General features: G+C 44.6%; 1 protein-coding gene across 4 annotated transcripts; it reads left to right on the top strand.

Annotated features, from left to right (window-relative positions):
- Positions 1–546: 546 nt before the first annotated feature.
- BLCAP (BLCAP apoptosis inducing factor) lies at positions 547–12,295 on the top strand. Of its 4 annotated transcripts, none has more exons than XM_081011881.1 (4): positions 547–675; positions 3,557–3,688; positions 5,867–6,025; positions 10,459–12,295. In XM_081011881.1, exon 4 carries the CDS (start codon positions 10,595–10,597, stop codon positions 10,856–10,858), a length of 264 nt encoding a protein of 87 aa, XP_080868007.1. In that variant the 5' UTR covers positions 547–675; positions 3,557–3,688; positions 5,867–6,025; positions 10,459–10,594; the 3' UTR covers positions 10,859–12,295. The 4 variants fall into 4 exon arrangements, with proteins under 4 accessions (XP_080868007.1, XP_080868006.1, XP_080868005.1 ...); XM_081011880.1 differs by lacking the exon at positions 5,867–6,025 and adding an exon at positions 8,679–8,851; XM_081011879.1 differs by lacking the exon at positions 5,867–6,025 and having other exon boundaries at positions 548–675.
- The last annotated feature ends 11,587 nt before the right edge of the window (positions 12,296–23,882 follow it).

The raw sequence follows: 23,882 nt of genomic DNA on the forward strand, positions 1-23,882 counted from the left end.
TTTGATTTGTAATAATTTGGAAGATTAATAAAAAATAATTTGAAAGAAGCATTCCAAAGCACCATCTATGCCTGCCTCCTGAAGTGGTCAGAATCCATACTGGGCCCAGCCTCTGGGTAACAAAATTACTTTTCTAGGAGCGCAGGAGCAAAAACTTTGGCTGCTTATTCAGGCTGCTGCTTCCGCACCCGTGTAAACACGAGGAACCAACTTCGGCTGCCGGTTTCGCGCAAGAGCTGCCCTCCTGCCGGCAACCAAGTCCGGGCCCCGCCCCCTTATTGCATATTCATCATCGTGGAATTGTCGAGCCAGCCGGAAGGCCCGTTACGCCGACGGGCTAGAGCCAAACTGAAAGGGCTGTCTACTGCAATGCCTGTTTCAAACACAACGGGACGGTTGAGCTGGTGACCAGGCACCGCTTCGCCGGACGGAAGAAGACCCGCTTTTAAAGCAGGCCGCCCAGCCCTTCGGTAAGGGGTAGTGGGTGTGTAACGCTGCTTGCGCCTTGAAAGGAGGCAGCGGCGCGGGCGGCCCGGCTCTGGTCCTGAGTGGGCAGTTGGAGAGGAGGAGGGGTCCTGCGGGGAGTGACAGACGCAGAGACGGAGCCGAGGGCGTCGGGGAGGGAGGGAGGGAGAGCGGCCCAGCGGCGAGGCAGCGCTATGGCGAGGAGCGCAGGTAATGCGGATGAGGGGAACGGAGAAGGGGCGCCTGAGGGAATGTCTTCGCGGTAGAGGGGGCAGCTCCTGCCGGGGTGGTTCTGCTCCGCGCGTCAGCTCTGAGGGTGGAACCGTCCCTCGGGGTGGGGAAGTGCCGTTTTTCCGAACCCCAACGAGGAGCCCGCGAGGGTTCGGCCGTGGGGGGCGGCGAGGAATCCGCAGCGCCCCCCGCTGAATGTCTGCCTCCTTTCTGTTCGCTTCTCCCCATCCCCAGCCTCGTCTTTTGTGCCCCATGGGGAGCGCCACCCCCTCAATCCCCCCACTGGTGTTTTTGAACCGAGGCCTCCTCATTGGGAGCTCCGCCGTGTCCACAGGTGTGGGCCGGACACGGCCCAGGCGCCGATCCTGCCCCCTCTCCGCCCGCTCCGCGTCCAGTGAAAATTGACATGCGGTGTGTCGGGGTTCAGGGGTGGACCAGATGAATTGCTCCTTTGCCCTCCCCCCCCCCTTAAAAGTGATGATCGGCTCGTGTCAGGTGTTGTGTGTCAGGAGTTCCAGGAATTCTAACATCGTGGACCCTCCAGGTGTCGTTGCCCTGTGGACTCCTGGCCCCTTGGATGTGCTGATAGAGCCTGGTGGGAATTGGGAGTTCAGCAGCATCTGGAGGGCCACACACAGGTTAGCAACGTCTGGCATATCGAATTCCCGACTGTCTGCTTGGATTATTAAGCCCGCTCTCTAGCTGGTGGAGAATTCGTGGCCTTCCAGGGGTTGTTGGGACTCCCATCAGCCCGCAGCCAGCGTAGGTGACAATCAGTGGTGCTGGGAGTTGCAATAGTATCTGAAGGGGCTGCAAGACATTGCTGCTTTCCCATTCAAAAGAAATGGCTCAAGTAGCTTGCATGGGGAGTAAGATAAACAGCAGCATGCCAGTATACTACAGCTGCCTAGATTTCATTTAAAACACAAATTAAATTATAACGTCTAAGGTGTTTGTGCATGTGTATTTAAATATGTGTGGGTTTTTTTTTTTAAAAAGGAATAGACAAAGCTGTGTGTCTGTCAGTGCCTGTTAGCCAAGATAGTTAAATGGAACCTTGATGTACCAGGTGCTGGAGAAGAGCAACATCTTCATTTAATGCCTGTTTGCTGTTTAGAGGCATCTAGCAGGACAATGATTAAAGGAGGAGAGTGGACTGTCACTAGAAGACTATGGTCTGATGTTGCCAAGTAGCAGTACTTGCCTAATCCTAAAATATTACTCTTTCATTAAATCAGGGGTGGTGAGTCTTTTTTCAGTTGACCAAATTCCATTGTGTGTGATCTGTCAGAAACTAAATGCCAGTAGTGGGCGGGCCTGAATGAACAGTGGATGTGGCACCATGCTTCTCTTTTCCTCTGCCCTGTTTTTTCTCTCTTTTTTGCCATCCCTCCTCCTCCTCCTCTCCCCATTTCCCCCTCTCATGGCCATGCATGCATGGCATTAGGCCAAGGGCTGCAAGTTCTCCGGCCGCCAGTAGCGGTGCACCTTACTTGGATGGTGTGGACCAGGCATTGGCAAACTCGGCCCCCCAGATGTTTTGGGACTACAGCTCCCATAATCCCCGACCACTGGTCCTGTTAGCTAGGGATGATGGGAGTTGTAGTCCCAAAACATCTGGAGGGCCGAGTTTGCCTATGCCTGGTGTGGACATAGGGCAGAGTGACAGCTAGTCTGAGCCGCACAGATAAACTGATGGGAGCACCAGCGTAGCTTTGTCAATGCATCTGTGTAGCCCCAACCTCATTGCTGTCATGCCCCACCCTAACACTGTCTAGGTAAACTGCAACAGCACCAGTGCTGAGCTCCATAGCTCCACCACATTGGCTGCTGCTGCCCCCCCCCCCCCCATAAATTATTGTCCTTATTCATAGTAACTTCCTTTCTGATCACTGTCTATGTTCTGTACAGGACCCCATGCACAGTTGGCACCAAATATTTAAAAGTATGAATACTTCAAAAGTAAATGGATTGTAGAAATAGCAGAATCTGTTTGGTAAAACTTCCCTGTGTTCTGCAGTCAAGGCAATCCTTGATTTTGGCAGCCTTTGCCATAGTGAAGACCTAATTGAAGAGCTCACAGAACATTAGATTTGCTTCTACCTCATTTTCTGAGTACTTTTTCTTCTCATCAGAGTGTGTATGTGGCTCAGTAGGTATATAATGGGTTGGGTATGAGAATACGTTTTTAGTGCCCCCACCTGTTCAAAAGCACTAAAGCTCTTAAAAGGAAGAAATTTTCCTTTAACTGCAAATTGGCAGCAAACAGCTTTCTGCAACTAGGGTGACATGTGGCTTTTAGTTCTTTGGCTGGTAAGTCTTAATGCTTTCTTGGAAGCATAAGAAGCATGAAGTAACTATTCTGCTACATCGTCATTCCATATTGGTTCATTTTGTGGTACCTGTGTTTTAGCTAGTTATGTGTGAAGCTTCTATGCAAAGATGATGGATAAACAGCCTGAAGCCTATACAAGAGTTGCTGTCTAAAATGTTGCTGCTTGTGATAACTGGAATAAAATTCTAGAGGCCACACAAGACAGTTTAGTTTGAAGTGGTGGGCTTGAACCTGGGAGATTCAAGTTTGATTCTCCATCATAAACATCCCTGGTGATATTTTCTCAGACTTGGTTCTTTAAAATGTGAGGTGGACAAGCCTCCCTCTCCTCCTAAGTTGCTGAGGATGAACAAAGTAAATACTGTAGTGCACTTCAATAGCAATTATTTATTATTAGAGAGTAAAATAATAATAATCTGGAATGTCACTGTTTGCTTTACTTCCTTTCTGATGAGAAATCTCCATGTTTGTGCAATTCCCATTCAGTTTTTAAATTACATTTACTTTGTATATTTTCTCTTCCAGTTTCCCTTGCCTTTTTCGCCCTCTCTCGAGTGACCTTCTTCAGTACAGAAGTATATCAGCCTGCAAAAATCTCTTCCTTGGATGCCAGGTTGAAGTTGACAATTGTGTAACAGTTGTCTCTCTCCTCCTGAGGTACTCTGAAGCAGCACTTTTGCTGAACCATGCGCTTAACACATTCAGTAAATCAGCCTTTAGCAATCTGGTGCTCTCCAGATGTGTGCTATCCTGGGTGGGACTGATGAGAGTTGTAGTCCAAAATATCTGGAGAGTATCAGATTGCTGAAGGCTGCAGTACATTAAAAAAAATTGTAGTGGTGGTCAATGTGGTGTCCTCCAGATGTTATGGACTACAACTCCCATCAGTCCCAGATAGCATAGCCAAGAGTTAGGGATTAGAGTTTGTCCACCTCATCTGGAGGGCACCCAATTGCCTATTTTGATAGCACAGTTATTTTGCTGGTGATTGTCACAGAGTGATCCGGCCAGTAAATCACACAATTCAAATTTGGAGCTAGCTCTGTATTAGGAAAACATGATCTCCACATGATCTCTTGGCTAAGTGTCAGGTCTAACGAACACAGCAATTCATTCACTGTTTGTCTTACTCCATTAAAGCAGATGTTGAGACTGAAAGTCCCTGCCTCCCCATAGCCATCTAAGTTTGCTCCTCTTCAGGGTTTTTTCCAAGCAATTGGAGACTGCACCTGTGGGCATCCTGTCACTGCTCTGCCCCTTTCAGCCCTCTTCTGGTTCTGGCAGACAGAGGGGGAAGGGAGCTTTTTGTAGTAGGAGAGGGAGACAACCATGACTCTTCACCAGCCTGGCTCATATCTGCCTCTTGACCTCCCTCCTCCCACTCACCAGCTTTAGCTACTGATTCTTGACTTCACTCTGCCACAGACTCCCCCAGCTCGCTAAGCCCTGTTACCCATTCAGCTACTGACACCTTCTGTTCCTAGTCTTCTCCCTCTGACCACTCATAGTTGTCCCACCACCACGCCCATACTGGTTCCTCCCATCAATCCTCTGCATCTAACTACAATGCTACCCCCCACAGCCAGCAAGCACACTAAGCAAATTGGAGGTACAAATCTCTCTATTTTCCCTCCACCTGTGCCAGCCCATTAGCTTACCTTCTTTCATTTTGACACAGGTAAACTACTTTGCATTATGCCATTGTCAGCTGCTACTATATAAATGGGGGAAATGTGAAGGGAAAATTCAACTTGCCTATAAAGCCTTGAAGTCAATCTTGGTATAAAGCCCATAGGATTCTAAGCATTTCTCCATTGTTCCCTTTGAGGTTTATCTGGTGAAGAAAGTCACTCAAGATAGCTACTTCACTGTAATTGCAAAGCAGGTTAATACAGGTTTTTGTTCTCTTATATTCAAAAAGTTTATATTGCTGAATAACGCAATGCCCTTTTTTTTAGAAGGAATGCTTTACTAACTAGTGATCCATCTTTCCTTATACAGTAGTTCATAGAAATTAGAGAACAGTTATTTGGGTATTAAAGTTCACATCTTGCACCCATAATTGTTCTTCCTTCTTTTTCTGAAATCTCGGTCTCTTACTGTGTGGTTTTCACAGTAAAACAGTATCCTCTAAACTTCTAAGAATGCAATTGCTAAAGGGAAAAGAGGAAAACCTTTGAGGCTGAATATCTTGTTTTGCTAATTGAAGTATATTGACATGAAAACCTGTAGAGAGAATGTAGTAAAGGCTACGGGTAATCTCAGAGTGACATGACTCCCAGAAACCTCACCAAAGAGAATAGGGAAATGGAAGCAGCAGGGAAAGAGACATCATTTATGATGAAGCTGAGCATGCTTTTATCTACCTTGTCTACTCCCTTGATACTATTAAACATACTTTACTTACAGTCCAGGTGACCTTGGTGGTAGATTTTAATAAGTGGCCTCCAGCTACAATTGCTAAAGTGTTTTTTTATTTTTTTATTTATTTTACAAGCTGCATAAGAACAGCAAGGTTTGTTCAGATGATAATTTTTGGAGCAACAGGGATTACTTGAGGGCTGTAGAGGCTCTGTCCTTTGCACATTCCTAGTGGCTGAATTTTGTTTTGACAGAGTTGTTTCCTGTCATCAGTTGTATTTATTAATGGTGCATGAAGGGGAAGATCCTAATTTCTTTCATCAAGCCAGCAGAGAATAATTTTAGTTATCAGCAAAACAGTCATCTTTTTATTGTTTCCACATTAAAGTATTGAAAGTGCCGAACTGGATTTGTGTGTGTTTCGGGAGTGAACAGGATGTCATTTTTTAGGGCTTTGTTGTATCTCTTTTCCAGATAATCTGGAATCAACAAGCATGGTTGGTTTCTCAATCCTCAATTTCTCTTTCCTCATGGATATTGAGTGGGGGACTCTGTGAGAGGGCTGCTACAACCTGTTCTATATCACTCCCACATGCTGCTCTCACGTAGTCGGCATGTAACTGCTTCTAAATGGTAAGGGGAATAGAGAAGTGGTTCTGGGGAATGGTGGGATAAGCGTTGAGGCAGAAACCTAAAATTGCCATTTTCAGTTTCTTGTACTTTGATGCTATTGCAGTTGTGGGAGCATGGACATCTACTATCATATAATTTTTTCTCAGTGATTTGAATGGAAGGGTTTGATTAAAATGCAAGTCATAGCCCTAATATGTGCTGGCCAACATAGCATAGGCAATATCAGTGACAATTGGCAAAGGTTATCGTGGTGGCACCTAGCACCACCATGATCTTGGCATTAGCAGGAGATGAGGTTGTTCAGTGTATTTCTTACTTCTCCTACAGCACTTGCACTCTTAACTTTTTTCATTCTCTTGTTTGCCCTTTGCCCTTATTCCATACTGAAAGCTGTATAGATCTAAACCTGAAGGTGTGCCTTGTGCCTTTTATATAATCAGCTTTGTATTAAGTCAGTCCATTGTTCCAACTAGCTTGGTATCATCCACTCTGACTAGCATTGCTTCCCAAGGGTCTCAGGTGGAAGGCCTTCCCCACCCTATTGTCAAAGATCCTTTCGTAACACGAGATGTCTGCAACTGAACATGGAACTTTTGCATGCACAGTATGTGCTGTATCACTGAGCTGTGGGTCTTCCTTTCTCTAAACACAGCAATATATGGGAGAGTGGTAGACAGTTTTTGGCAAGATGACTAGAAATAACTGATTTAAAGCCGACTGAAATTAAAATGTCGTATGCCGAGGGAAATAATACAGCCTGGTCAAGACACTCAAGCCAACAAAAAGTGCAGTATAGAAAGCATTTATTTTAGATGCTGTATAAATCTGTAGTGGATTAGCATATATCATATATAAACTGCTTCTTATTTGGGGAGCAGTCATGTAACGTATGACACACTCTCATTCCCACTTCAGCAGTCTCCTGCCTGTCAGACCCTGGATCTACAGGAACAAGCAGCTGCATCTCACAAGTAGAAAACTAATTCAGACTATGTTCTTATGAAAAAGATGTATCTCAAGACAGCCCTCAAATCAGATATACTTTACACATATGAAGAATGATAGTACAAAGAGCCAACTCATGGAGTCCCTGGCAAGAGAGAGAGTACCTGGAAAGACTGGTATTACAGCTGAGGTTCATGGGAGTGGAAAAGTCAGACAGTCCATTATAACTAGTTCTGCTGCTGGAGGAAAGAAGTAGTTCTACTGAACATGTGGTTCTAACATTATCATGCTGTGTAAGAATGAAGGCAACCCCAGAGGCATTGGAATCTCTCTCATCTGCACCCTAGGGAGAGCATTTGCCAGAATGATTTTTGAGGGTACTCCCAGTAACTTTATGCTTCAATGCTTTGGTAGGCACAGTCCCACTTCTGTGCAAGCAGATCAAAAACAAATATGATCTTTTGTCAGCACCAGCTATGAGAGAAATGCAGAGAACAAAGTAAGCCACTCTACCTCAGTTCTGTTGATCTTAGCAAGGTATTTGATGTAGTCAGCGGAGTAGGATTCTACAAGATCGTCAGATGTCCTCAAGCTAGTCTTATCTGATGTTTCCATGGCAATGTGCATAATACTGCACAGCTCAACAGAGCCATGTATGATAGCTTTTCATCTGAGAGTTAAGGGAAACAGCATTGCATCCCTTTGCTAGTTCTTTGTCACCTCTCTCTCAGTGCTCCTGGGAGGCACTCTTTGCTGCCACAAAGGAGAAATTCCTATTCACAAAGTGTTTTGCTACTTACCTACAAATCTTGGGCAGATTTTGCCATGTGTATCTCATGTTTTGTTATAACTAGCATTAAGAAAGCCATTGTCAAGGAGCACTATAAAATTTCTCCTGAAGTTGGTAACTTTGCTCTGTTAAATTCATGATGACAACTTTGCACCCAAACAATATTTGCACTCAGGCAACTGAACAATATTGTTGTTTGTTCTTCTATCCCGCCCTTTCTCCCATGGGAACCCAGGCTGGCTAACAACAAGCATAAAATACAAACATGATAAAGCAATAAATAAAACATAAAAATCTATATCAAGAACTGAAAACAGTACAAGGACAATAAAACTTTGCTGGGGTAGAGTCTGATGCATAATGTTCCAAGCCCAGACAAAGAAATATGTTTTCAGTTGGCACCTGAATCTTCTAAACAGTTGAATTTTCCCTGGATGGGAGTTCCACAATGCTGCATGAAACTACTGAGAAAACTGTATCTTGTGTCACCATCCAATTAAACTACCCCATTTATTAAACTATGGCTTATTATGGTTAAAGTTTCATTAATTGTAGGATGGGTTGTCATTCCTTTTTTGTTGCTGACAGTACTGGTGTGTGTGATGCATCAAGAAGGCTGTACAAACCTGATCCTCCATGTTTTGTTCCCTTCATTCATGCCACATACCTGATAAAGGAAAACTGAACCCATCCCTGGGTGGGGAAAATTTCACTGCCCAGATTCTACAAATTTATGGCTAAATTCTCTTTAACATGGGTTTTCAAAAAGACCTTTGCCTTTATGTTGAGCTGTAAATCATTTTTCAGATAGAAAGAAAACACTTCTTGATTAGTCTGTGTCATTTAAAGTTTTTTATTCCTTCAAACTGAAGTACTTTAGACACAGTCCATGATTATCTTCATCTATGTGTCTCCCAGCAAGCATGTGACATCAGACAAATTCTTCACAATGGAGTATATATAGAAAATCCACCTGGATTGAGCCCAGCGCGACCTGATCTCTCTGTTTTCCAATGGCTGGCCTTCAGAAAATAAAGAGTTATTCTTTTCCTTCCTTTCTTAACAATTAGCTATTTGCTGGTAGGGCTACAGTAAGTTTTCCTCTTAGTTGCTCAACATTCATAATGCAAAATCATTGTTGTTTCCTCTTGTCTGAAGCTCAAGTGACAGGGTATGCAGTTCTAGGCTTTCCTTTGCATTTGTCTCTGCAGTGGCCATAGCCTTAGTAGTACTTGCATTTGGGGGAGCTGTGTATTATTTGAACTGGGCTTTTTCAGTAGTTCTCTTTCCAACTCTTGCTTCTGCCTCCTGTTTGTAGATGGAGCAATGACGACTGAGAGCTGCAGCTTATCTGGAGAAGGCAAGAAGCCTTTGATGGTTGGGAGGGCAGTGAAAGGTGTCTGAGAGTAGGAAGTTCCTCTGGATACAAATGGCCAAGAATGTAGGGTTCTTAATCAGGGCTCTACAAATCTCTGGTTTACCCACTAAACATATTTGATAGGGAATGTCACTAGTTGAAAGTTCTTCATATACATTTTCAGCGGTCCCTACAACAGAGTCAGAGAGGTAGTAACATTGGGCAAGCAACTTGGTGAATTCAAGACTGAGGGAAGATTTGAACCAGATACAGTGGTACTTTGGTGCTTGAACGACTGGGTTCCTGAACAAATCTGCTCCTGAATGCTGCAAACCTGGAAGTGGGTGTTTCGGTTTGCGAACGTTTTTCGGAAGCCAAACGTGCACCGCAGCTTCCGCTTTTTCTGATCGAGTGCAGGAAGCTCTTGCAGCCAATTGGAAGCCGCGCTTTGCTTTTCGAACTGTTTCAGGAGTCGAACGGACTCCCAGAATGGATTAAGTTCAAGAACCAAGGTACCACTGTACCTTGTGCTCTCACACTTGGCCAATATAGCATAACAGTGGTCTCAAAATATGAAGAAAATAAAATCAAGAAGAACTCTGAAGGTGTGCTGATCTTTTCATGTTCCAACTTTATTGCAGCGTTCCTGTAAGTGAGGGAGAGAGGAGTGTGTGTGAATTAATTTAGTAGTTGTGTGTGTTCAGATGCTGTGTTCACAAGTACTGACAACATGGTAGAATGAAATTGACCTTGGTTGCCTAATGGTTCTCAAACTACATAGGAACACCTGTGACAATCACCTGTACATGAGATAGAAGGATGCCACAATAGATTCATGCATCTTCTGTCTCTTCCCCCATAGGCTACAAGAAGGAACCACTAGAGCAGGGGTAGGCAACCTAAGGCCCAGTGGCCGGATGCGGCCCATTCGCCTTCTCAATCCGGCCTGTGGACAGTCCAGGAATCAGAGTATTTTTACATGAGTAGAATGTGTACTTTTATTTAAAATGCATCTCTGGGTTATTTGTGGGGCATAGAAATTTGTTCATTCCCTCCCCCCCCCCCCAAATATAGTCCAGCCCACCACATGGTCTGAGGGACGGTAGACCGGCCCACGGCTGAAAAAGGTTGCTGACCCCTGCACTAGAGCTTGGGATTGCATGGACCCAGGGAAGTGGCAGCTGGGGGAATGAGGCTTTGGGATTTGGAGTGTGAAAACTACAGTAGGGTTTGGGGAGCTGGGTTGGATTACTACACAATGCAAATCTAAAACACTTGGAAAATCCAACTTGCTGACTTGTCCCCTCTTTTTTCCCCTCTCCCCCCCACCTTTCTGTTAAGACTTGCTCATATATCACCACACGTTTTTATGAAGTCAGCCCATCTGATTCTGGAAGAGTTGAATGCGCAGAGGAGACGATTTACACTGCCGTTTTGGATTGCTGCCATCACTGTGACATCCTGATCACTAGACACCATGTACTGCCTCCAGTGGTTACTGCCTGTTCTCCTCATCCCAAAGCCCCTCAACCCAGCCTTGTGGTTTAGTCACTCAGTGTTCATGGGCTTCTACCTACTGAGCTTTCTGTTGGAGCGGAAACCTTGCACAATCTGTGCCTTGGTCTTCTTGGCCGCCTTGTTCCTCATCTGCTACAGTTGCTGGGGGAATTGTTTCTTGTATCACTGCTCTGGCTCCCAGCTGCCGGACTCTGCTCATGATCCCAATGTGGTTGGCACCTAAAACCCTCTACCTGGTTGCAAGCTCCTTATTTCTTTTTCTTTTAAAAGGACGGTTTTATGGGAAGGAGGGGTTATAAGGCATGTGATTAGAGTACAAGCAACCTGTTTGTATGTCTGGATTAAAGTGTTTCATTCATGATCACCTGCCCTTCCACAATCTGCCTGTAAAATTTTACAAAAGCTGTTTATGGTGATAACGTTGTTGTCCTGGGGTTGAAACAGAGCAGTTGGTGGGTGGCCTTTTCCCACCCCATTTTTCCTGCCCTGTATTACCTGCGTTTGGTCCTTCTATTTCTGACTTGGTGGTGAAGAGACATTTTGAGTGTTGCCTGACGCTGGAGTGGTCTCACTCCTTGCCTAGTTGAGGACGCAGCCATCAGTACTCTGGAACATGTGTCATCTGATCCTGTTGAAATTGGAAAGCCTCTCCATTTTGCTTTTGATAAAGAGCTAGTGTTCCTCATTCCGAACATCGGGGGGGGGGCGGGGTTTGCAAATGGCTAATAAAGTTTAAAAGCTGTTGGAGCCAGGAGGCTGCTGATTCATCACAGCAGGCCAAACTGGAATGTGTGCACTGCCTGAGTCCTTTCCAAAATACTTATCTGCATAGATCATAGCTCAAAAATCCCAGAGTTGTCATGATGCCACTTTTACTACACAGGCACTGGAGCCTGCCTCACCACCCCACCCAGCCAAATATCCACAGTTTACCAGTGGTCTTGAATTGAAAAGAAGCATGCTCTGTTGTAATGTTTCAGGATCCCTCTTACTATTTTTGCTGTTGACTTTTAAGCTCTCAGTGTTTCTAACCTGAAAAGGCAAACAGCAAGTGCAAGTAGAGAAGCTTGTATGTGCTAAGCCTGACGAGAGGTATGGGCTGCTTCTGGATACTGGATTGGAGTTGTCACTTGAGTGACTTGCTGCTTTTTTTCTTGCTTTTTTTCCCTTTTGAGGCCAAGAGTATTATTACTATCGCTCATCACAAGTAAATGAGCCTGTGCATGAATTTATGGGAGGAAGAAAGCAACTAATGGTTAAGCTGCATCTTCATGTGGTTCTGGGAAACCTTTTTGTGGTGATGCCTGGATCATAGCTTATCCCCACCCTCAAGCTTTCACTCTCTTGCACATCAGTAATTTCCAGAAAATAAATATGTTTCTTCCTTAGGAAACGTTTGTTTCACTGAAGCATAAGCTAGTCCTTTGGGGGAAGCAGGCATACACTTTTTGGATAACATTTCAAGGTTATGCTCTTGTTTTGCCACCTGTTTAGCTGTGCACAATCTTTCCCTGGAAGAGCATTGCTGAAAATGCTTTTTCTTTCCAGGGGAGTTGGAAATGAGAAACCAATCGTGAAACCTCCACAGAGATTTTTTTTTTATTTTTTGTTTGTTCATTGCACAGCTGTTCAAAAGGTTTAATAAAGCTTTATAAACTTTGGTCTGTGGACTAGTGCCATTTATGATGCAGTCACTCTCGTTGGACTAAGGCCTTCGGATTTGCAGCATTTTAACTCCTCTTCCCCCTACCTGCTTCTGTTCCCAGGACAATTTGCTTGGAAGCCAAAGCAAAGAATAGAGTTCATCTTGTTTTATTCACTTTCATGTGGCAGTTCAGACACTGACCTGCTGACCCTTCTCACAAAGTGTTTTGATGACCATTTTCTTGAGTTCAGAAAGCACTACATTTTTTGGGGGGGGGGAGGGGGGATTAACTTACCACCTAGGATATGTCAGTGCTTGAAGAACTATAAAATTGGAATGGAAGTGGGAAACAATAAGCAAGAAACCGGAGGGGAGGGTACAGTGGAAAGGATAGTTGGGGAAAGTGGCAGCAGCCAGGCTAGATGACAACACAGCTTAAAAGAAAGAAAGAGAGAGGACACCATTTCTGAACTGGCATGGGATGAGGTGATTTGGGGTGAAGATGAAGCTGCTTTTAGTGCATTGAACCCCCAAGTAGTCACTGGGTTTCTCCCCCTTAGTAGAATAACACAGCTAATGTGCAAGTCTTTGGAACTTGTATATATGGGTAAGTTCTGTGTTTTAGACTACTGTACTCCTGATTGACTTTCTGAGCTCCTATATCTGATACTGCAATTCTCTACACACAAAAGAACTGTGATCCAGCTGGGAACTGGCAACCCTTTCTATTACTATTGTTGGAGCTGCATTCTTTCTTAGTTGCAAGAGATGATTTTACAAGCTAGTGGAAGCGGTGGAGATCAAAACTGTTTGTTTGAAATGATCTATGGCTTCAACACCAAGCGGCTTTTCTCCCTCTCTGCTCCCCACTTTGCTTGACATTCATCCTGATGAATGTGTGCTCACTAATTTGTGACATTTTGGTTGGCCCTAATAAAGGAATTGTCTGACTCTGGATTTTGGCATTTTTCTTATGGATTTACCCATCTAACTTTTATGTTTTGCTTTCTGTGTACGGTTTATAGTTATGCTTGGGTTTTTGATTGCAGCCATTGCCAAGGTTAGCTTTCACGTTTTGTGTTTCTCTCCCCATTGCAGTTACATTTCCTGGCCATTGGCATGGGGCACTCTGGGTTTTTTGTGTTCTCTATCTGTTGCTTGTTACTATCTGGACGCCATTGGATCAGTTTGACATTCTGTACGATCAAAGCTGGGCTGTGTAAACTTCCTTATTTTTAACATTAAAAGCACACACATGTGGAACCCAAAACACAATTTGTGTTCCTGAAATAACAGGGCAGTTTAAACTCGTGTGTGTAACAGAAAAAGTAAGTTTAATGTAAATGCCAAAATCCAGGAATTGGAATAAACAAATATTTTCATCAAGCCCCAAACTCGAAGGCTTAGTGGGCAGCAGAATGGGGAGAATTAGCTGATATGCAAGTGAAATGTTTGGCAAAAACTCAGAGTGGTAGAGGCAAAGAAAAGAAAAGAGGAGAGGTGTTAGAAAGTGGCAATAGGTGGTCAGCCATGTAAGACTGACAAACAAGCAATAACAAAATAGTTTGTAAACTAAGCTATTAGAGCAAGTAGGTTTTGAGGCCTCATCTCAAAAATGATATTCTAGAATTGGAACAGGTTCAGAAAAGCACAACCAAAATAATAAATGGGATTTGATTACTATGAGTAGGAGGTGACAAGAAAGAAATGTATACAATTATTACATTATATAGGGATAGAGAAAGGCTTTTCTCCCTCTTACTAGAACTCGTGGACACTTGTGGAAGCTGAATGCTGGAATATTCAGGACAGCGGGGAAATACTTATTCAGATAGTGCAAAAACACTGGGATTTTGCTCCCACAGGAGGCAGTGATGGCCACAAACCTGTATGGCTTTGAAAGAGGATTAGACAAATCCATTGAGGAGAAGACTATCAGTGGCTGCTAGCCATGGTGGCTATATTGTACTCTTGCCCATACTGTACTCTTGCATACGGCCGGAGCAGTATGCTTCTGAATACCAGTTTCTGGAAATCACAGGAGGAGAGAGTAATGTTGCACTCAGGTCCTGCTTGTGTGGCCTCTGAGAACAGGATGCTGGAGCAGAAGGCCACTCACTGGCCTTGATCCAACAGGGCTATTCTTACCTTCTTAATTGCAACAAGGAAACGACGATGGTAAGATGGGAAAAGAGTCTCCCTACTGCTTAAGGCTTTGCCTATCTATCACTCCTGGGCTATGAGCCTTCTGTTCCAGATTATGAAGGTTGATCAGTTAGGTTATGAATTCTCCACCCCGCTATCCCTCCCTGTCCTAAAAACGGCTACATGCACAGACCTTCTTCACAAAAAATGGTAGTGACCTGAAACTTCTCAGCATGTGAGGGGGGGAAATTGAAGAGCAAAAGGCTGTTGCTATTGTGCAACAGCGGAGCCTGGCCTTGTGCACTTCACTTTCCTTCTTCCTTGCTTTTTCTCCAGCTTGTCACTTTCACTTTGTATTCGGAAACACTCCGCTTGATGGCACAAGCTTGCCTGCTGCTCTGCAATTACACTGACAAGCTAATGTGCCCTTTGACTCAGCCTGTGGAGGACTCCCGTGAGGGGTGTGACAGGCAGCGATGCAGCCAAAAGCACAGCAGACACTTCAAGACAGAATTTTTAAAAGCATGGGAGGGGGCACAGGAGCACAGAGGCCCAACACTTCTGCTCTGCTGCTCTAGTCTCTGTCCTTGAACATTTCAGTTAAAACGCAAGGCTTTCAATGCACCCTTCTGTAGACACTCACTAGGATCCAAAGAACTGTGAAACCAGTGTCCTAAGAGACTTTGGCTATTGGTTTTCCCATACAGGAGCTTTGCACGGAATGCCATAAAACATTTATTGGACTGCAGGGAATGGGTTTCAAAAGCAGCTTGCAGGATGGGAGTCAGGGTCAACATGTTTCAGTAGGTTAGCTTTTTTTTTGTTTAATTCTGGCCCACATTTTCACATATACTCCCTGTCTTTGGCTCTGCAAGAACTAAATCATCCTAGGTCCCTTCCATCCCTAAACCTGCCACTTGTGCCTTCAGCTTCCCCTTAATTTTAGAAGAAATATTGCTGTTTTCACTCCTTCATAAAGGGAAAGGTAAAGGGACCCCTGACCATTAGGTCCAGTCATGGCCGACTCTGGGGTTGCGGTGCTCATCTCACTTTATTGGCCGTGGGAGCCGGCGTACAGCTTCCGGGTCATGTGGCCAGCATGACTAAGCCAATTCTGGCAAACCAGAGCAGCGCACGGAAACGCCGTTTACCTTCCCACCGGAGCGGTACCTATTTATCTACTTGCTCTTTGATGTGCTTTCGAACTCCTAGGTTGGCAGGAGCAGGGACCGAGCAACGGGAGCTCACCCCGTCGCGGGGATTCGAACTGCTGACCTTCTGATCAGCAAGTCCTAGGCTCTGTGGTTTAACCCACAGCGCCACCCGCGTCCCTTTCACTCCTTCATAGCTGTTTCTTATTCCTGAGCTGTAAAGGTAGGGAGGCACAATTTAGGTTTAGGGGTTTCTTGCCAGTCTTCAAGCACCAGTGGTAACACCAGCTTTCCTCTTGTGTCTTTAGCTCCTAGCCATGCAAAGTCAGATTATTTGTCCATCTAACTTAGTATTGTCTACTCTGACTGGCAGCAACTCTGCATGGTCTTGGGTAGAGCTCTTTCACAGCACTTCTTATCTGCATTTGTTAATCCATGTTTCTGCATCCGATGGGACTGGTGAGGTTTATTTAGTTTTATCATAGGTAATGAAGGAATGACTATTTTAATAGGGCAGCTATTTACGAGATAGACCATATAGCTCAGGGATAGGCTTAGTATGCAGAAAGTCTTTGGTTGTGTCCCTGACGTCTCCAATTAAGAAAGAGTGTCTGTGAGTCCTGAACATCTGCTTGCAATTGGGAGTACTGATAGGGTACGCTGTCCTCAATGGACAAGTAATTGGACCTGGTATAAGGCAGCTTCTTAGGTTCCTATGAGCAGATGTTCCTGTTCGATGATGAGCTGCACAGTGCAGTACTACACATTATGCATACTGCAGGAAATTCATGAAGTCTAGAAATAAAGTGTGTGTGTCTGTCAAACATCTATTTGTCAGTACACATCTGTGAAACCTAATTGGCTGCTTGCTCTCACAGTGTGTGAAGAAACTAATGCTGAAGCAAACTGTATTAGAGGGACATCTGGTGGCAGAATATTGGTATTACAACAAACCATATGGAAGGGAGAAGTATGCCCCCTGTCTCATTTAAGTTTCACTTCTCTAGTTAGCTCAAATCACTTTACATGTGGATTCTGGGAGTGGTGGGGGGCAGTCTTGGAAAACTACAGAGCTAGACTTGTTTGGCTTCAGCAGCAGAGCTGTCTAATATTCTTTTGGACCATTGTGTTCTATTCCTCAGGCTTTATACGATTTAACAAATATTTTATCCCTAGCACAGGTCCATATGCTGCTTAAGTTATATCTCCTCACTGTGAGGCTGGGTAGCTCAGAAGGTAGCACATGAGACTCTTAATGCCAAGGTTGTGGGTTTGAGCCCCACGTTGTGTGAAAGATTGGACTAGATGTCCCTTGTAGCCTCTTCCAACTCCTCAATTCTCTGATTCTATTATTTTAGTTGCTGGGCTGCTTATTTGAATGCTTGATTTTATATCCCTTTTCTGTTAACTTTGCTTTCTTACCAATGCAAGGGAATGTAATGCAACTGTGGACAAGGACAAATAAAATCACAGTGACTTCTGAGCTCTTAGATGCCTGCTTTCAGAAGTGGCCTTTGCAGCCACAGTAACACAGCTGATCAACTTTTTGTAGTGTTGCCTCTTGCTCACCTTAAGTATTAAACTAATTGGTATCATGACCTTCTGTGTCAGGACTGATAGCCTCATTAACACATCAGCAGCCTGACTAGTAAGCTTGAGTGAAATGAGGAACGATTCGACCTGAAGGACAGGACTGAGGAAGGTGTGGGGAGAAAGAGACTGTTTCAAATGACTTTTGACTTGCAAGCCTATAAATGGGTCAGTAAATGAGAAGTCTTGGTGCTGTAAGCGAATCTGAAAAGGGGTGTAATTGCAAATTGGTGTAATTTCCATTGAGTTGGACAATTTAAGACTGACAGCCAGGCTGCCTGTAATTGCAGGGCTAGTGTTGTGATCTCACAGATAGGAATCCTGGAGAATCGTAGTGAGATGGTAAACTTGTATCTTTCCTGTACTGCTGCAGGTGGATGCTCATATCACTGAAAGCTCCTCAGTATCAAAATCCCGTCAATGTAGAAAACTAGATCTCAGTGAAGGCTTGGAGAACACTGCTCTATATGGAAGATTTTAAATTTATTTATTTTGCATGGGGAAAACATATTTTAGAACTACACTGGGGAACCACTAGTGTTCCTGACTTACAACTCCCACCATCCTTGAGCATTGCCATTTCTGGCTGGAGCTGATGGGAATTGTAGTTCAATGTCAACATGAGCTGGGGGGCTACAGGTACCCACTCTGCACTCTGATGGGCTTCAGAAAGGGTTGGCGCTATGCGCTTGTGTTGCACTGGCCTTGTTTACTGCAGTATCTTCTGGCCCTCTGTGAGTTCTTCCCACACGGCTGATATACAAATGGTTCCATCTACGCTTTGCAATTTCCCCTCTGTTGTCATGGCTCACTGCTGCTGACTAAGAGCATTCTCATGTTCAGTTTCTCTCTTCAAGATACCTCCTCCCTTGCCATTTCTCAGAACTGTTCAGCAGACCATTAAGGCTCACTAGAGATCAGCATGCAAACTGACTTTCGAAAGAAAACAAAAGCCCTTCTAAAACAATTGTTTAAAGCTGTCATTGTCTTAAAAAAGGAGGGTGGGAGGAATTGTTCTCATGTAATTGGAATACTAAGTTATAGCCATGGAAACAGTATTTAAAAATCAGCAAGCAGGGTCAAACCAAATGCTACCCCCATTTCCATCATTAGCATATACCTACTCTTCAGGCCGGGACACGAGTGGCGCTGTGGGTTAAACCACAGAGCCTAGGACTTGCCGATCAGAAGGTCGGTGGTTCGAATCCCCGCGACAGGGTGAGCTCCCGTTGCTCGGTCCCTACTCCTGCCAACCTAGCAGTTTGAAAGCACATAAAAGTGCAAGTAGATAAATAGGTACCGCTCCAGCGGGAAGGTAAACGGTGTTTCTGAGCGCTGCTCTGGTTCGCCAGGAGCGGCTTAGTCATGCTGGCCACATGACTGTACTCCAGCTGTACGCCGGCTCCCTCGGCCAATAAAGTGAGATGAGCACTGCAACCCCAGAGTCGTCCGCGACTGGACCTAATGGTCAGGGGTCCCTTTACCTTTACTCTTCAGGCCACCTGATATAGGATGGCCCCTATTTTCAGAAAGGATATACTTGGGTGGTGGGGGTGGTTGCTGTTACTGCTTCTTTCCCTTAGAATCATAGAATTGTAGAGTTGAAAAGGGACCCCAAAGGGAATATAGGTCCAGCTCCCCTGCAATGGAGAAATCAGAGTTAAAGAATCCAATCCAACATCTGTTTAAAACGCTAATGAACCTCCACCACCTTCTAAGGTAGTTCATTGCACTGTTGAACAGCTCTCACCATCAGATAATTCTTCATAGGCGTATGGAGAATGCCACCTAGCTTGAGCATAGCAGCTACTGGGAGTCATTACCTACTGCTGAGCCTGCATCTCTTTTCTCCCTCAATAAAGATCTTCTTACGTTCAGATAAGCGTCTCTATCATCATAGGCTGGCCAGGAATCAAGACAGCCCCTTTCTTCAGTATAGAGCAGGGGTGGGAAATAGGCTGTGACTGGTGAGCCGAATGGTTATCTTCCCCACCCTTTATGGACCAGGTTTGACAGGTGGGCAGAGCTTCTGGCAAGGCCAGAAGTAGGGCATGAACACAGTAGCCCTCTTCTGCTTTTGTTCCCTAGCAACTGGTATTCAGATTCTGACTGCTTTTGATCCTTGAGGTACCTATAATAACTAGGGCTAAGAGCCTTATCCTCCATTTAGCTTAACCCCTTTTAAACACATTGAAGCTAGTAGAAATCACAGGAAACATTCTTCCCCATAAGCAAAGTTCCCCACTCAACGTGTGTGTGCGCGCGCACGCACACATGCATGCATGCACACAGACACATGCACACCTGCACAGTGCAGAAATAAATAATTGCATGTATCTGCAGAATCCCTACAGAAATAAATAATACAACTCACTTGTTCATGTACAACATAAAGAGTTGGAGATCTGCTAGACACCTCTTTTGCCTCTGTGATCTCAGGCCAATAATTTTCACACCCTACCCCTAGATTCCAAAGTGATCAAATACTAACACAAACAGCAAGATTAGTCAGCCAATTAACATAATCCCCTAAAGGCACATCAGCCAGCTCAAATCTAGATTAGCAACTGTCCTGACCTGTGGCTGATATATTACTATGGTGCTATGTGAAATGAGGTCAGTAGGCTCTGGGGCTGGTGGGGAGTACTTGGAGAGGGGAATATGCAGTAGAAGGTAAGATCTGAAAGTTGACTGTTTGGCCACTGAAAGAAATTCTACTGCTCCCATTTAGCAGAATGTACAATAATGCTTTTCACACCACAGAACCAATGTCGTATTCAGCAAACAACACCCATCTTCCAGCCAGAAGACAAAGGATGAAGATGTGAATTAGAAACCCCTTCTGTTCATGTATTCCACTATTAGCACAGAGGTGTGGAGGTCTTGAATGTGTAGACTGCCCCATCCAGGTCGAAACAGGGAGCAGCAGATCCATTTCCTCCAAATAGATGAGGCCTTGGATGTGAGGCATTTCCACCTTTGCAGCAGCGCACTTAACATCCATATTAAGAAATTGGAGTGAGATGTTGCCATTGCACAGCATTATATTGTGCGTATTTGCAGGGTGGCTGGGAATCAAGAGCCTTTCCAAATGATTTAAAATAAAAATAAAAATCCTCCATCAGTGAGATGTAGAAGTTGGACAAGACCTGTTCAATACCAATACTGTAGTCCCATGCCCACCAAGGAAATGATACAATTAAAGAAAACTTTTAAAAAAATGGTTCATGAAGTGGCAGAGTGGTGCATAGAAAGGGTAATGGCTTTTCAGCCAATATTTTCATATATTAAAACTGGCACCAAGTGATTGGATGAGCTCTTGTGCTGTGCAACCTCAGCACTACAATAATAAGTGGATAGAAAAAATTAATGCAGACACATGTGTATTTACTGCACTAAAAGTGATGGTTCAGTGGAAGGCATTAGAACAGGGATGGGAAACCTGTGGCCCTCCAGACATGGGCCCCAAATCAATAAAAATCAATAAAAAATACATAGCTAACTGAGGTTCTGCCCCCCCCCCCCAAAAAACAAAAGGCCTACCCTCCCAACAAAAAAATCTAGCTATGTCCATGCCTCCAGATGTTGTTGGACTACAATTCACATTGTTACCATTGACCATGCTGACTGGGGCTGTTGGGAACTGGAGTCCAACCTTCATTTGGAGAATGCAGTTTCCGCATCCCTGAACTATAATATATTCCACACCACCCTCCCACAGTATAGTTTGCTACTGTCAAGAGCAACAACCGATAATTCCTAAGAAGCCTCTGAATTGCAAAGAGTTTCATGGTGGTTAAGGAAAACCTTCCTTATGACATCTCCTTTAAGAGACAGCTGTGCTCAGCATTGTGCCCTACTTTCTTCCCAGCCTCATGCTGCCTCAGTGTTTTTTAGATTTCAGAGGAATAATGGCTGGCAGAAATCTTCTTTTACCTTTTCCCCAGTAGAAATGGATGCACCAATTAAGCAATCAGTCCATGTGTCAGGGACTTGCAGGGAAGATGTTGCTGAAGAGAGAAATTCCCTTTCATTTTGTAAGCTGCTTTAAAGAGGGTGTGTAATACAAAATATTAAACATTTAAAAAAGGAGTATGACTCACTTACCAGCTTGGTAGATCAGAGGAACAGGGGGAAAGAAACAAGCTGGTGGAAGTTTGGAAATCAATGGTTGCAAACTGAGCAAGTAACAGGGCTCCAGGGCTTGGTGGCTTTTCAGAAGTGAGGCTTTGTACAGAGAATTATGTATGAAGTGCAGCATGAGCGAATGATGGCACATCATTTGGTGCCTTGATAACTATACGAATTTAAACAAGACAGAGCTGCCTCAAGGCCAATAGAAGTCAGTGAAGTTGGCTAGAAATTTCCTAGGGGCCCAAGGAAAAAGGAAATGTATGGGGGTTCTCTTGACCTCCTAAGCTGATTTGGGTGTGGTGGAGTAGAGGCAGGAGAGATGGAAAGCCCAGTTGCATAGTGGAAGCCCTTGTGTGGGCTTCTACTAGTGGGACTGGTCTGATGAGATGAAATAACCCATATGTATGCCACTCTTGACAAACCTAGACAGTATCTTAAAAAGTAGAGACATCACCTTGCCAACAAAGGTCCGTATAGTTAAAGCTATGGTTTTCCAAGTAGTGATGTATGGAAGTGAGAGCTGGACCATAAAGAAGACTAATCGCTGAAGAATTGATGCTTTTGAATTATGGTGCTGGAGGAGACTCTTGAGAGTCCCATGGACTGCAAGAAGATCAAACCTATCCATTCTTAAGGAAATCAGCCCTGAGTGCTCACTGGAAGCACAGATCGTGAAGCTGAGGCTCCAATACTTTGGCCACCTCATGAGAAGAGAAGACTCCCTGGAAAAGACCCTGATGCTGGGAAAGATGGAGGGCACAAGGAGAAGGGGATGACAGAGGACGAGATGGTTGGATAGTGTTCTTGAAGCTACCAGCATGAGTTTGACCAAACTGCGGGAGGCAGTGGAAGACAGAATTACCTGGCGTGCTCTGGTCCATGGGGTCATGAAGAGTCGGACACGACTAAATGACTAAACAACAACAACATGCCACTCTTAGGGAAAGGATGCAGATATAAATGTGAGATATAATACAGTGGTACCTCGGTTTATGAACAGTCCTGTTTACAAACTATTCAGTTTATGAACGCCGCAAAACCAAAGTAGTGTTCTGGTTTGTGAACTTTAGCTCGGTCTACGAACGGAAGCCAAACAGTAGAAGGGCACCGGCGGCAGGAGGCCTCATTAGGGAAAGCGCACCTCGGTTTAAGAACAGATTTGGTTTAAGAACGGACTTCAGGAACGGATTAAGTTTGTAAACCGAGGTACCACTGTACAGGCAAGATTCTGGACACCTACATCTAACCGACCCTTTGGTTATCATGCTTAGCAAAAGGTTGACACTTTAGAGGATGAGGGATGTAATTGGGAATTTTTTTGCACTGTGGCTGGACACCAGGTGGCAGCAGGCAAATACAGAAGCAGAACTGCAGGGATCCAGAATCTGCATTTTTAAAAGAGACAGATAATCTCAAAAGAGCAGTTTGAACAGGTAAAAACTTAGTATCAAGGAAATTTCAAGTCAGGTTTCAGCCATATGGGGTTGTAGAACACAGTACAAAGGAGAGCGCCCTAAAACCACAACTTGCCAGATAAGGCAAATCACACCCGAAAGATTTGGTTAAGGATTGAAAACCTGTGGCCCTCTAGATGTCAGAACTCCAGCTCCCATCAGCCCCAGCCAACATGATCAATGGTCAGGAGTAATGGGAGCTGTAGTCCAGCACCATTAGTAGCTCCACAGGTTTCCCATCACTGGCTTAGGCTATTATTTTTGATGACTTGGAGGTTCTTGAAAGTGCCAGAAAAAACATCTGATCCAGCTTTTAAAAATCTGGCATGGCACTTATATTATGTTTCTCCGGGCCTGTCAATATAACACAGAAGCAAGCTCATAATTGTTTGCCTATATGCAGAAATCTTTGGCAGTGGCTGAAGTTCACTGACTGATTGAGAGGACCAAGCCAATGTCATTCTCTTCCCATGGATTCTGTTGCTGCAGGCTAACAGGGTTGCCTGCACTTTGCAGTCTTGATATATAAAGCAGATGTGAAAGGGTAGGCTAAGATAAGACAGAGCGAGCTTCTGGCCCCAAAACAAATGAGACATGGTGATGAGAATTGAAACCAGCTCCAGCCACAAAATGTTGGTGTCCTGAAGAAGAATCTTTGCAAAGCCATTGCTCTTACACAGAGAAATGTTTCTGTACTCAGGCCCACCCGGCTTTGCTATGGAATGTGTGGGTTATATGTATTTTGCATGTTCACAATGACATTGTGCAAATGCAGCAATTGATACCTGGTAGTGACATAATCCTGAACAAATGAAAAGTAGTAGTTTCAAGTTACAGGAGGCAACAGGAAGCGAAACGAGACTTCCAGAGGCCAGGGAGGGAAACCTCAAGCTTGTTCTTTTCTTACCCACTACCAGAGGAGCACCTAAGCTCCCTTGCACTCTTGGCAAGGGGCTGTATCAGCGCCCCCTTGTCCCTTGCGCTCCTCTGCCAAGGTGCCCAGAGAAGCCCGTGTACCTCCCCCGGCTGCCCAGAGCAGTGGAGGAGCAGCCTGAGGAGCACATGGACGGGCCTCTAGCCAGAGTGGGTAAGTGCAATTTTTGCATCACATTGGGCCTGTGCCCTTGG

This window comes from Podarcis pityusensis (assembly GCF_964106645.2).
Source record: "Podarcis pityusensis genome assembly, chromosome: 6".
Classification (NCBI taxonomy): Eukaryota; Metazoa; Chordata; class Lepidosauria; order Squamata; family Lacertidae; genus Podarcis; species Podarcis pityusensis.

Coding starts and splice junctions, on each gene's coding strand:
- BLCAP (XM_081011881.1), top strand. CDS start 10,595: ATGTACTGCCTCCAGTGGTTACTGCCTGTTCTCCTCATCCCAAAGCCC.